The sequence below is a fragment of the Chinchilla lanigera genome, unplaced genomic scaffold (genome assembly GCF_000276665.1).
Source record: "Chinchilla lanigera isolate Chin_1 unplaced genomic scaffold, ChiLan1.0 scaffold00008, whole genome shotgun sequence".
In the NCBI taxonomy this organism is placed as follows: domain Eukaryota; kingdom Metazoa; phylum Chordata; class Mammalia; order Rodentia; family Chinchillidae; genus Chinchilla; species Chinchilla lanigera.
The window spans coordinates 8,442,868-8,455,090 of record NW_004955409.1 but is presented as its reverse complement, the minus strand read 5'-3'; the positions used below and the strand labels follow the sequence as shown (position 1 = coordinate 8,455,090).

At 54.2% G+C, this 12,223-nt stretch overlaps 2 protein-coding genes across 4 annotated transcripts in view; one reads left to right on the top strand and one right to left on the bottom strand.

Annotated features, from left to right (window-relative positions):
• Window positions 1–2,653: 2,653 nt before the first annotated feature.
• Window positions 2,654–6,971, top strand: Lgals3 (lectin, galactoside-binding, soluble, 3; the record flags this gene model as incomplete). Its single annotated transcript, XM_005376752.2, is given in 5 exon segments — window positions 2,654–2,675; window positions 3,290–3,625; window positions 4,639–4,727; window positions 5,926–6,091; window positions 6,667–6,971. Coding segments are annotated over 5 exon segments (765 nt in total). The 3' UTR covers window positions 6,823–6,971.
• Window positions 6,972–9,503: 2,532 nt separating this feature from the next.
• Window positions 9,504–12,223, bottom strand: part of Dlgap5 (discs, large (Drosophila) homolog-associated protein 5) — a 37,548-nt gene continuing 34,828 nt past the window's right edge. For all 3 annotated transcript variants that reach the window (XM_013510318.1, XM_005376750.2, XM_013510319.1), the window contains exons 18-19: window positions 11,891–11,940; window positions 9,504–9,844 (exon numbers count right to left, since the gene is read on the bottom strand). In XM_013510318.1, coding sequence (XP_013365772.1) covers window positions 9,704–9,844; window positions 11,891–11,940 — 191 coding nt within the window. In that variant the 3' untranslated portion in view covers window positions 9,504–9,703. The remainder of the gene's footprint in view (window positions 9,845–11,890; window positions 11,941–12,223) is intronic.

Below are 12,223 nucleotides of genomic sequence, written 5' to 3'. Positions count from 1 at the left end.
TCCTTCCTTCCTTCCTTCCTTCCTTCCTTCCTTCCTTCCTTCTTCTCCTGGCTCTTCAGAGTTCTCTGATTCTGGCAGAATTCTGGAAGAGCCAGGCTGGAGTTCACTTCTGTACTACCTGTAGAGGGGGAAGATTTTTCATTTCATTGTCTCTGTAAACTCCATCTTAAAAAAACAAACAAACAAACAAAAAACACAACAGGAACAAAAAGAACACATCCAGGTAAGTAAAAACGATATTTATGTGAATAGATTCCCCGGCCCAGGGCCCACAGTGCTGAGGTTGCTAACCTGGACATCAAAAGGACACAGGTTATAAAAGGAGATCTTAAGCCGGGCATGGTGGTGTACACCTGTAGTCTCAGCACTTGGGAAGCTGAGGCAGGAGGATCATGATGAGTCCAAGGCCAGGCTGAACTATATAGCGAGACCCTGTCTCAAAGCAAAACAAACACACAAAAACAGAGATTTCATGGTTGGCTGTTGACATACTCAAAATAACTCACGCCCAAATTTTGGAAAAGTACAGTGTGCTGGTAAAATGTGGTTATAAATAGCAAAGTGACCTGGGAAATGGCATCCCCTCTGCCGGATGAGTCACTCAGTTTCTGGACAAAAACACCATCTCGTGTTTTTAAATTTGTTGACTGCTTCAGCCTATCGTGGAGTCCTAGATCAATAAACCAGAGACTTAATTTCTCAGGGAGGAACACTTGTACCAGGACTACTTGAAAATGTCATAGTGTGGGATTTTAGTTTAGTTTAGCGTGGTTTTTTTTTTTTTTTTTTTAGTTTTTTTAGTTTAGCTTGGTTTTTGAGACAGGGTCTCCCTGTAGTCTGGGCTGGTCCTGAGCTCAGTACGGGGCCCAGGCTGGCCTGGAACTCATCGTGATTTTCCTGTCTCAGCCTCCTCAGTGCTGGGATTACACCACCACACCTGACCTGGGATTTTAAATTAGTGTAGCGTGGACTCGAGTTGAGTGTCTGGAGATTTGGGCTCTGGTCCCTGATGCTGGGACAGGGTGACTTTGTGCTGCTCTCGGGGCCTCAGTTTCCCCGCTTACTGTGGGAATATTAACTTTCTCAGGTCTCCGTTGCTCTCCCAGGCACCTTCCCCGCCAGCGCCTGGGGCCGTGTGGGCGGGGCAGTTCGAAGGTGGCGGGGGTGCTTGCGTCTCAGGTTGCACTTGGCCTGTCGGGGAGCAGAGGCTGGGTTGTGGGAGTTTCTGCTGCAGCCATCCCCTCACTGTGCCTGATCCTGATGGGGCCTCGTCAGCGAGGAGGACAGGCAGCTGGTGTCCGCAGCTGGAACTGCCTGGTCGGTCAGGTGCTACTGACCCGGGCGGACACATCCCCGGGGTCTCAGCCCCGCACTGTCTCGTGGGGGTAGCGGCAGGGGCCAGGCGTGAGGACACTTGGGGTTGTCACTGCCAGAGGTGGGGATGCCGCCCAACAGTGCGAAGTGCACAGGACGGTGGCCTGCCACCCAGCACCCCACCTGAAGTGACATGGGGCAGAGGCAGAGAACAAGCCCCATGCGAGGGGGCTGGGTGTGGTGCCACAACCTGTGATCCCACCACTCAGGAGGCTGAGGCAGGAGGATCACTGCAAGTTTGAGGGCAGCCTGAGATACACAGGGAGACCTTGTCTAAAAACATAAAAGAGGGCCAGGGCTATAGCTCAGAGGCACAAGCACCTGCCTGGCAAGAGTAAGGTCCTAAGTTGGATTCCCAGTACCACACACACACAAAAATAAAAACATAAAAGAGACGTCAAAAATGTTTCCTAGGTTACTGCGTTCCCACTGGCATCCAAATGGAGAGTGCTCTGCTCTCTTAAGAGGCTTCCCGTGTCTCTGAGAGCGCTTCCCAGGGACAGTGGCTCCCACCAGCAGCGGCGGGGGGACCCCCTTGGGAGGGGCAAGGCGGAGGAGCCCCCCCTTTTGCTTTCAAAGGTCAAGTATGATGGAACTGAGGCACGGTCAGCTTAGGGCGCCCTGTGACGACTTTGTCTGGCTGCAGGGATCTCCGCCTCCGGGAAGGGGGCTTGGGAAGGGGCCGAGAATGCCCAGGTCAGGAGAGGTGTGCCAAAAATAAAATTTATTGTATGTCTGATGGTGATACAAACAGCAGCTACAAGGTGTCAGAACAGCTGGTGTGCATAAAGGAAGCACAGGTTACGCCCTAGGAGGAGCTCTGCTCCTTTGTGATCTCACAGGAAAAGTCAACATTGTACACTTTTAGGCCTAGCATAGTGGTGTACACCACCAAGCCCTTGGGAAGCTGAGGCAGGAGGATCACTGTGAGTTCAAGGCCAGTCTGGGCTACATAGCAAGACCTTGTTTCAAAAACCAAAACTACATTTTTAGGACCTATCAAGTAGTTGCCATTTATTGGATCCCTGGAGAAGAATTCATTTCTTAAAATGGTGGAGTAAAAATAGCACAGCTCTTCCTTTAGGGTCTGGGAGGCGGGCTGGGGTGAGCAGAGTCACTCTGGCCCGACAGGGTCCCCACCCATGGAGGTGTTTTGGGGTCCTGTGCCGTTGACTCAGCCTGCACCTGCGGCTGGCGGGGCTGAGCGCTTCTGTATACTTGTGCAAATGGGGGAGCCCCCGCAGGAGCGCACGGTGACCCCTCTCTCTTCTCCCCTCAGGAGAATGGCGGACGGCTTCTCGGTGAGTGTTCCTTGTCTTCCCAGCTGCATCCTCCCGCCACCCCGGGGGAGCTTGCGGGCCTGTCTTCCCCTCCCCTTCCTGCTCGCGGCCTCCCTGTCGGCCTCCCTGGTCCAGCGCGGTCTTTGGGCCGCAGCCCTCTTTCCCAGCAGCAGACGTGGGTGGAACCAGGCAACAGTGGCCTCTCACCCCTCCGCGAGCACAGTCAGCCCCCGGAAGAAATTCGTGGCCTGTGGGTGGAGCAGAGCCAGCTCGGGCCAGGAGAAAGTGAAAAATCCCACGAGTAGGGTCCTGCAGTCTAATTTTATTTTCTTTTTTTTGCTTTTTGAGACAGGGTCTCACTATGTAGTTCAGGTGGGCCTTGAACTCACTATGGAACTCAAGGTGATCCGCCTGCCTCAGCCTCCCAAGTGCTAGGATCACAGGCGTGCGCCACCACACCCGGCTCCAGTCTAATTTCAGTCTTTGGAAGTCGAAACCGTTGTTAGGTGGGACAAAGCCGTGCTGATTGAATCTCACCCTCTCACTGTCTTTCTCCAGGGGCTACTTAGTTTGAGGGTGCCGGTTTTCCCCTTGTCTGTCTTCTGTCCTGTGATGGCTGTCGTCTTCCTTTCCAGCTCAACGATGCTTTGTCTGGATCTGGACGCCCGAATCCTCAAGGATGGCCCGGGGCCGGGGGCTACCCAGGGGCTGGCTACCCTGGCGCCTACCCTGGGCAGCCTGCTCCTGGGGCTTACCCTGGACAGATGCCTCCTGGGGGCTTCCCGGGCCAGGCGGCCCCTGGGGCTTATCCTGGCCAGGCACCAGGTGCCTATCCAGGTGCCCCTGCGCCCGGCTCCTACCCTGGGGCCGCGCCCGGCTCCTACCCTGGGGCTCCGCCCAGCTCCTACCCTGGGGCTGCACCCGGAGCCTACCCCAGTGCCAGCCCCTACGGGGCGCCCTCTGGACCGCTGGTAAGATGGGGCCGTCCTCGCATGGGCGTGGGGGTCCAGAGCGCACTCAGGGAGCCCTGGGCTCGAACCCTGCTCCTAGAGCTGCTTCTCAGGGACTGGTCACAAGCATGTGAGCCTGATCGCAGAACATGAGCTCTTGCTGAGCTGTGTCAGGTCTTCTACAGACAGCGGTAAAGCTGCTGTAGTACGAATCAAGCGGAGATCGGAACAGCAAGGGGAGCGTGGGTCGCAGGGCGCACAGCCCACAGAACTGTCCCTTTGTGTCGCGCGCTCGCCACCCCTAAGACGCTGTCACGCGCCCGCTTTGCACATGAGGAAGTGGGTGACGGGAAGTGGGATCCTCTGCCCAGGGTCATCAGGGGAGCTCAGAGAACTCAGGCAGTCTGGTTTTGAAAAGCCATCTGGAGGTAACCTTGTGACCCGAGGGTTGAATTTTTGTGCATGTTAAAATGCATGTTAGTGAGGGACTTCTGGCAAACAGTCCTGAGGGGATCCCCGCGAAGCTCAGTGCCTTGTGGCAGCCGCAAGTGTCTGGGGAGGGGCCAGGAAGGCGGGTGCGGTCCTGAGGGCCAGCGTGAACTCTGCAAATTCGCTTCCGTGTGGACAGGTTGGGAATCCCACGGCCCATTTTCTCCTCTTAGTGGCTTTATTATTTATTCATTCATTCATTCATTCATTCATTGTTTGATTGTCTTTTTGAGACAGGTTCTCCCTGTGCAGTTCAGGCTGGCCTTGAACTCACTTATGTAGCCCAGGCTGGCCCAGAGCTCCCAACAATCCTCCCGCTTCAGCCTCCCCAGTGCTGGGATTACCACACCAGGCTTGGTGGCTTTATTCTTGATTACCACTGTGTGGCTTCGGGGAGGCTTATCTCTGCAGGCTCTGGGCAAGGTGACCTAAACCAGAGCCGCGTCAGATCCGCTGTTAACTGTTAACCAGCTTCAGCGACATCGGTTTTTCTTTTCCCACGCAAATGGGCCTCCTGGCTGACGCTTCTCCTTGTTCCTTTGCAGACTGTGCCCTATGACCTGCCCCTGCCTGGCGGCGTCATGCCGCGCATGCTCATAACGATTGTGGGCACCGTGAAGCCCAACGCCAACAGGTAAAGAGGGTGCCGGGGGCAACCTGGCATGTTTGTTGATTGGCTCTTGTACAGAGGATGATTTCTTGCGCATCTTAATGGGATTTTAAAAACTACACATGTGGAATCTTGGATGTACGATGATGGGGGATCCATCCGTCAACACAGGTCCCTGCATAACTTCTTGAAGCGTCACTCAGGAGCACGTGGTGACATACCCGTGTTCTGTATTTTGCTGTGCACTTTGTCATTTTGTCCTCGAGGCTGAGGCCGGCGAGGAGTGCTGCCACCCGAGGGTAGCCCGCGGCACTCACTTCCCGGGTTTGGCGAAGCCCGAGGCCGCCCGCCGGGCCTGTCCCTGTCCTCTCACAGGCTCCCGAGCACTGAGTGTGGGTCCCCGTCTCCAGGCCGTGCGCACAGCTCACTGAGTCTCAGGAACCCTGCGGGGACCTGTCATGTAGCTCCCCGTGAGTCAGCGGGGGCCACTTCCTTCCCCGGAGAGGCAGCGCTTCCGACCTGCTGACTTACACCACGTAGCCCGGCCTGGCCCGGCTTCCGGTCCCCGTGGCCGTCACCACCCTTCTCTGCGCAGCGCCTGCTTGCACGGACACTTGTGTGACACAGGATTCCCCTCTGCCTGCGCCCCTGGCCGTGTGCCCCCAGCAGAGTGAATGCACCCGCTACTTGATCTGCCCCCTCCTGCGGCCCCAGCACAGAGACATGCAGAATCCTCCAGCAGTGAGGGTGACTGCACGGGAGGCTCAGTGCCAGTAACACAAGATGCAGTCTGAGCCCGTGGCAGTTTACCAGTTCTGGCTGAAATGGGCGATGGTAGTAAACTGAAAAATTGTTGCTTGGTGCTGCAAGTTAGGTTTTTTTTTTTTCCTTTTGGTACCAAGAATCGAACTCAAGATCTCATACTTGCCAGGCAGGTGCTGTGCTGAGCTGTCTCTTCAGCCTTTTTTTTTTTTATCGAGACAGGGTCTCATTATGTAGTTCAGGCTGGCCTCAAACTCATGGTGATCCTCCTGCCTCAGCCTCCAGAGCGCTGGGGTTATAGGCGCGTGCCACCATGCTTGCCTTACCTTATGATATACTGGGTCCAGTGTATTTCTGGCTTGAACCCCTTCAGACTTACCTGCTGTCCATTAATGAGATCTGCTCTTGGAAACCCGTGCTCCTTCAGTCATTTTCCTAACTGGTCTTTGGTTCACAACAGACTGGCCCTAGACTTCAAGCAGGGGAACGACGTGGCCTTCCACTTCAACCCGCGCTTCAACGAGAACAACAGGCGGGTCATCGTGTGCAACACCAAGCAGAACAACGCCTGGGGGCGCGAGGAGCGGCAGCAGGCCTTCCCCTTTGAGATCGGCAAGCAGTTCAAAGTGAGTCAGCGCTGCTCCTACGCAGTGCTTGTGATTTCTCACGGGGGCTCGCTCTAAAAGCCCACATACTTGGAGCATTCTGCTTCAGAGACAGGGGCTGGCCTCAAACTCGGGGACCCTCCTGCCTCAGCCTCCCAAATGCTGGGATTACAGGCATGTGCCACCACGCCCAGGGAAGGTCCCTTTACTTGGATTTTAATCAGATCCACAAATGATAGAGGACGCTGTGAGTTCAGGCTAGCCTGGTCTGAAATTCATGTGCATTTCCTTTTCTTGTTTTTTCCCCTTTTATTTATTTATTTACTGGTGTTTTGAGACAGGGTCTCGCTGCGTAGTTCAGGCTGGCTTTGAACTGTGTGTCCCAGGCTGGCCTTGAACTCACGAGTGTCCTTCTGGCTCAGCCTGCCTCCTGTGCTGGGATGAGTCATCCCTCCCTGGTCCCTCTGGTAAATGGACAGGAATGATGGCTGCACCCTGTGGGCTGTGGTGCTTTGCAACAGGGACACACCGTGCGGTGGCCATGGGAGGTGACAGACAGGCACCGCTCACATGAGGGTTGTGTTTGTGCCTTGCAGATCCAAGTGCTGGTGGAGCCCGACCACTTCAAGGTGGCGGTCAATGACGCCCACCTGCTGCAGTACAGTCACCGGGTGAGAAACTTCACGCAAATCAACAAACTGGGGATTTCTGGCGACATCAACCTCAGCAGCGCGTCGTACACTATGATATAATCCGGAAGGGCAGATGCTCCCGTAAAAAGGATCCAATCCGAACCTTACCTGTTCAAAGGCTTCAGGTTCACTGCGAGGGAAAAGTTTCACATTTTTGCAGCAATATTCTTCTCGTCAGTCACTCATTTAATAAATGTCACATGAAGTCACGTTTCTCTGTCATTTCATCAGAGCAGCTTACTCTCACTAGTGTGCAGTGGAAAAAGAAACACATAGCAATGCTAATACTACAGTAGAGCTTCCTAAGTATCCTATGCCATTTAAGGAAAGAGAAAGTTGCCGGGCGTGGTGGTGCATGCCTGAAATCCCAGCACTCAGGAGGCTGAGGCAGGAGGATCTTTGTGAGTTCGAGACCAGCCTGGGCTACAAAGTGAGCTCAAGGCCAGCCTGAACTGCATAGCGAGACCCTATCTCAAAAAGACAAAAAAAAGTAGCAGGGCCTGGCACCACACACTTATAATCCTGGCACTCTGGGAGGCTGAGGCAGGAGGATTCCAAGTGTTTTTTTTTTTTTTTTGAGGATCCCAAGTTTGAGCCCAATCTGGGCAACTTTAGTAAGACTCAGTCTCAAAAATTGGGCTGAGGATGTGGCTTAACAGAAAGGCCCTGTGTTCAATCTCTAGTACTACCTCTCCAACCAAAAAAGGTAAATACATACTACCCCCATATGCACTATCCCCAAATCCTCTGTCCCAGTTTTCTCACAAGTGCAAGGAAACACCCTCTGATTCCCTCACTGGAGTTAGTGAGAGGAGCAGGAAGCTGACCGGAGCAGTTCCTGTCTGCTGCTGGTTGCTTAGCAGGAGGGAACCTCAGACAGGCGGGATTGGCGGTGTCACGGCAGGAAGTAAAGCGCAGAGCCCTGCAGTCCCTGCTGCTATGGGCTGATCGCTGTGGGTCCCCTGACACGGCCAGGCTCCTTGGCCACACCAGGGGGATGCTTTTGCTGCTGCTAACCACATAGTAAACTTGTTTTCTGAGACAAGGTCTCATTTGTAGCCCAGGCCGGCCTTGAACTTGCAGTGATCCTCCTGCCTCAGCCTCCAGAGTATTGGGAGTACTAGGATTACGGGCGTGCGCCGCCATGCCCAAACTTGACTGCTCAATAACCCATTTTCTCTCTCTAGTTCATTGCTTTCAAATTAGCACTTGATGCCAATGAGACTATCTCCATGGCGTGGTTTTTAGGAAACTTCCGGATGTGTAGACACAACAGGAGCGTCTAGGTTAGGTAGCTTTCAAAAGTTCGTGGTTCCCACTGCCAGTTCTTAGAGCTGTGCCCCGCCTCACCTGTGGCCAGCGAGCCAGAGGTCAATCCCCCTGCAGAGCTGGGCTGCTGTCCTGCCCACCGGCCTATGGAAGAGGTCGCTTCATCCACCATGGTCTCTACAACCCATCTCCTGCGCACTTTGACCTGCAGGCGTAGTGACCTGGGCCTCCCAGGAGGCAGAGTGAAAGGCCAGGGGTCGGCAGGGGTGACGTGGGGGCAGCGCCTGGGGTGGGGTGGGGGAACGGGACAACTGGGCACAGGTGGGGGGTCAGCCGCGGGCTAAGCCAGCGGGGCGTCCGGACTCCGGCGGCGCCGGATGGGGCGGGGTGCTGAGGGCTGTAGACCAGCGGCACCTCCTGGGGTCCTCGCAAGGGATGTGGACAGCACATCTGCCCATGTCTTTCAGCAGCTGCAGATTCCGCACCCAGCTCTGATACTGGCTCCTCTATTCATGACTAAATGGAAGGGTGTGGCTTTGAGGGGAAAAAAGACCTCAGCGCATTTAAAATTACTGGAATTCTGAGCCTGATTCCTTTGTCTACAAAGGCGCACTTTTCTTTTTTGGGCCTCAGTCAGGCCTTGGGCCCCCACGGGCGGGGCGGGGGCTCACTTTTAAAAATGCAGGCTACTGCACTGTTACATAGACACTGTTTGCGTGTGGGGCTGCCAGCTAACGTCTTTAATGAAAGAGAGGAGGTTCGTGTTCTGCTTTCATTGTGTCCAGAGACCTGCCAGCGCCCGCAGCCCAAGAATAAGCCAATAGGGGACCCGGATGTTTACCTCGCCGCAGACACTCCACTTCCGGCCAGCGCCGGCTCTGTTCAGACGGCCCCTCACGAGGGCCAGGCGGCCGGCCCCAGGGAGAGGTGGCCCCAGTGGGCCTGGCCAGCTGAGACTGCCACAGGTGGCCGCTAGGACCTCAAAGGACCCTTCTGGAGGAGCTAGCTCCGAAGACAGAGTGATGGACCTGACGTCACCATCGAGCTATCAACTGGACAATGCTTGGTATTGCCCTGATAACGCGTGAAATAACACAGTTCCTCAATCTTGGGCCTGTTTGAGTCCATTTCTTGTTGAAGAACTCAAAAAAAGCCAGACAGAAAAAAATAATATTCATAAAAGTCAGGGATTTCTTTATTTTTGTCTTTTTGAGACAGGGTCTCGCTACGCAGTTCAGGATGGCCTTGAGCTTACTTCGTAGCCCAGAGTGGTCTCGAACCCTCAAGGATCCTCCTGCCTCAGCTTCCCGAGTGCTGGGATTACAGGCGTGCGCCACCACGCCCAGCTTGTCAGTGCATTCAGGAGTTCAGAGTATAAAAAGAAGCGAATGTTTTGGTCAAAGTTTAAAGAATGTCTATAAGCTCTGCATAAGTGTACTTAGCTCTAATTCTACACATTTTAACACCAAAGAGGCAAGACAAAGTCTACTTTTTATTCTGTGTGCTAAGTGTACAAAACCCCCCGCCCCTCTTGGAAGTATCACGTCTAAAATACACTGGGATGACCGCCCCACATCAAAACATTCTGGGACACTGGCTCAGCGGATTAAATAGAAGCAAAGGCAACCACACATTCTCCAGATTTTAGGAAGCACAACGCCGGCGTTTAAATTCACAAGTCTTCGGGCTGTTCCGCCGCCAGGGGACGGAGCGGGGAGAAGGAGATCAGGTTCCCGCCGAAGGAGGCCAGGCGGGTCCTCTCCCGGCGTCTCCGCTCTGCCGGGGTGAAGGGGTCGCTGCAGGTCAGGCCCGGCTGCGGAGGAAGTCAGAGGTCATGAAGCCGCCCCCAGTTTCCCATCACAGTGGACTCAAACCGGTAGCAATTTGCCCCAGCCTAAGACACCCAATAGGGAACGGACAGCGCGCACGCAGACCCTAACCCGTGCGGTGCGACTCAACAGGCCTTTACTTCTGCGAGATCAGTGGCTGTTTCCACCCAAGCTCTCCTTCGGGGTCAATGATGCCACTGAGCAAGCAGTAGTTTGGGCCTAAACAGACAGGTGGATTTGAGCATCTAAATTCCAAGCAGGGTGTGCTGGCCCAGGCCGGTAACCCAGCGCTCTGGGAGGCTGAGGCAGGAGAATCCCAAGTTCAAGCCCAGCCTGGGCAATTAGGAGACCCCGTTTCCCAGAAAGGGCTGGGGACAGAGCTCAGTGCAAAGGCGCTGAATTCAACCCTCAGTACCAAGGGGAGGGAGGCATGTGTGCACTAAAGCCCAAAAGAACTAAATTAGAATATTTAGATCTGGAAAAAATGATGAAGAAGCCAAATTATAAAGATTTATCAAGGAGATAATTATGCACATCATCAGAATCGACCTTCAGACCTGGGAACAGGATTAAGGCGGGTTGTGTAAGTTGCCTTGGGTTGAATCCCACGCTCCTCTTGCTCTCAGATCTGATTAAGAAAGGTCAGGACCAAGACCGACTGTCCGGGGCACAGAGGCACACTTCCGCTCCCAGACGCGGTGGACCCCGAGCAGGGGCCCCAGACGCAGCGCCAGCCCCGCGCCTCCGGGGCCGTCAGAGTCAGGGCTTCAGACTCGGCCTCTCCCGGGCCCCGAGGGCTGTGGCTGGCTCCTGCCCGCGCTAACGGTTTCTCCCATCCTGGAGATGTCAAGGGAAGATGCTCCACGAGAGTGGTCTGCTCTGGCCACACATTAGCGTCGCCTGGTCAAGAAAGATGACCCGGTCCTACCTCGGATCACGGCCATACACAGGTCCGTGAGGAGGGGAAACTAACGCAGGAAACTTAGTAGGAGCTGGGCACGGTGGCACACACCTTATCCCAGCACTCCTGGAGGCTGGGGCAGGAGAGATTCAAGTTCCAGGCTACCTGCCCAGCTCAGGCAACTTGGTGGCTTAGCAAGACAGTCTCAAAATAAAATATAAACAGGGCTGGGGATGTAGCTCAGGTGAGGCCGTGGGTTCCATCCCCCCAAAAGAAAACAAGCCCAGGAAGAGAGAGAGAGCCAACTATTAAATTCACAGCGCGGTGCCCGCTTCAGAGGAGCAATCAGACAGCTAACGGGAATTTACAGTTACTAAGAGAACCGGATTTGAAATTACATTTCAGAAACAGAACCCAGCCCCGGCACTGTAGCGGGGTGCCCCGTGTACCATGCCGTGCCCGTGTGGCTGCTCGTGACCAGGACGGCTCCGCAGATGGAGACGCCGCCGCGCACAGGCCGGAAAGCCCAGCCCCAGGGAGTCCGAGGGCAGCGAGGCCTCGTGCGAGTACTACGGAATGACCCCAAAGCAGGAGGACGAGAGTAACCAAGGACACTGGGGGGCGCCGAGAGGCGGCCCCGAGGCAGCGGGACATTTCTGAAGGCCAAGGCCTTGCTCTCGGCTTTCCTCGGATGGCTCGGAAACGCCTGGTCTAGCCTAGGGCACGTATCGTCCGCCTGGTACCCAGCCTATGTGCCAAGTCAGATGCGATCCTCGAGTCAGACAGGGAAATGAACCGTCCAGGGTTAGCATTAGGACACAGGGCTCCATGGAAACAAAGTTCGCATAAATGGGAGGGGGATGGGAAAGAAGAATTAAGATAGACTATACAGGTACAAACTCCCTACGATGGACGCGGTCAATACACACGACACAGGTGCAAATAAAAAAGTTAAAGCCCACAGTGTCCTTTCGAGTACGTAAGCGCAGGATAATGAATGGGTTTCAAAGTGAGCGACACCAGTGACCAGATGTGAATTTTAAACCTCACACCAGGTGAAAAATAATAATTCACTTTTTAAAACAAATCTAGAACACTAAGGGTTACCAAATTAAGTTGGAAAACTTACTGAATCAAGAAGGTGGTGTTCAGTCGTGAGAGCTTCGGCATCAAATAGTACTGGAAAACAAGAAAAACATCACTTTTAACTTTAAAGACTATTCTCAGACAGAAATGGACAAAGCTTTGACAAAGTTTTTTACACATCAAAGACAAACACACAGGCCATTTTGTGACACAGAGTATATGTATGTGTGTGTGTGTGTGTGTGTGTGTGTGCATATATATATGTATTTTTTTTGCTTGTTTGTTTTCCGGTACCGGAAATCAAACTCATGACCTTGTGCTTGCCAGGCAGGTGCTGTGCCACTGAGCTAAATCCCCAGCCCCGTATATATATATA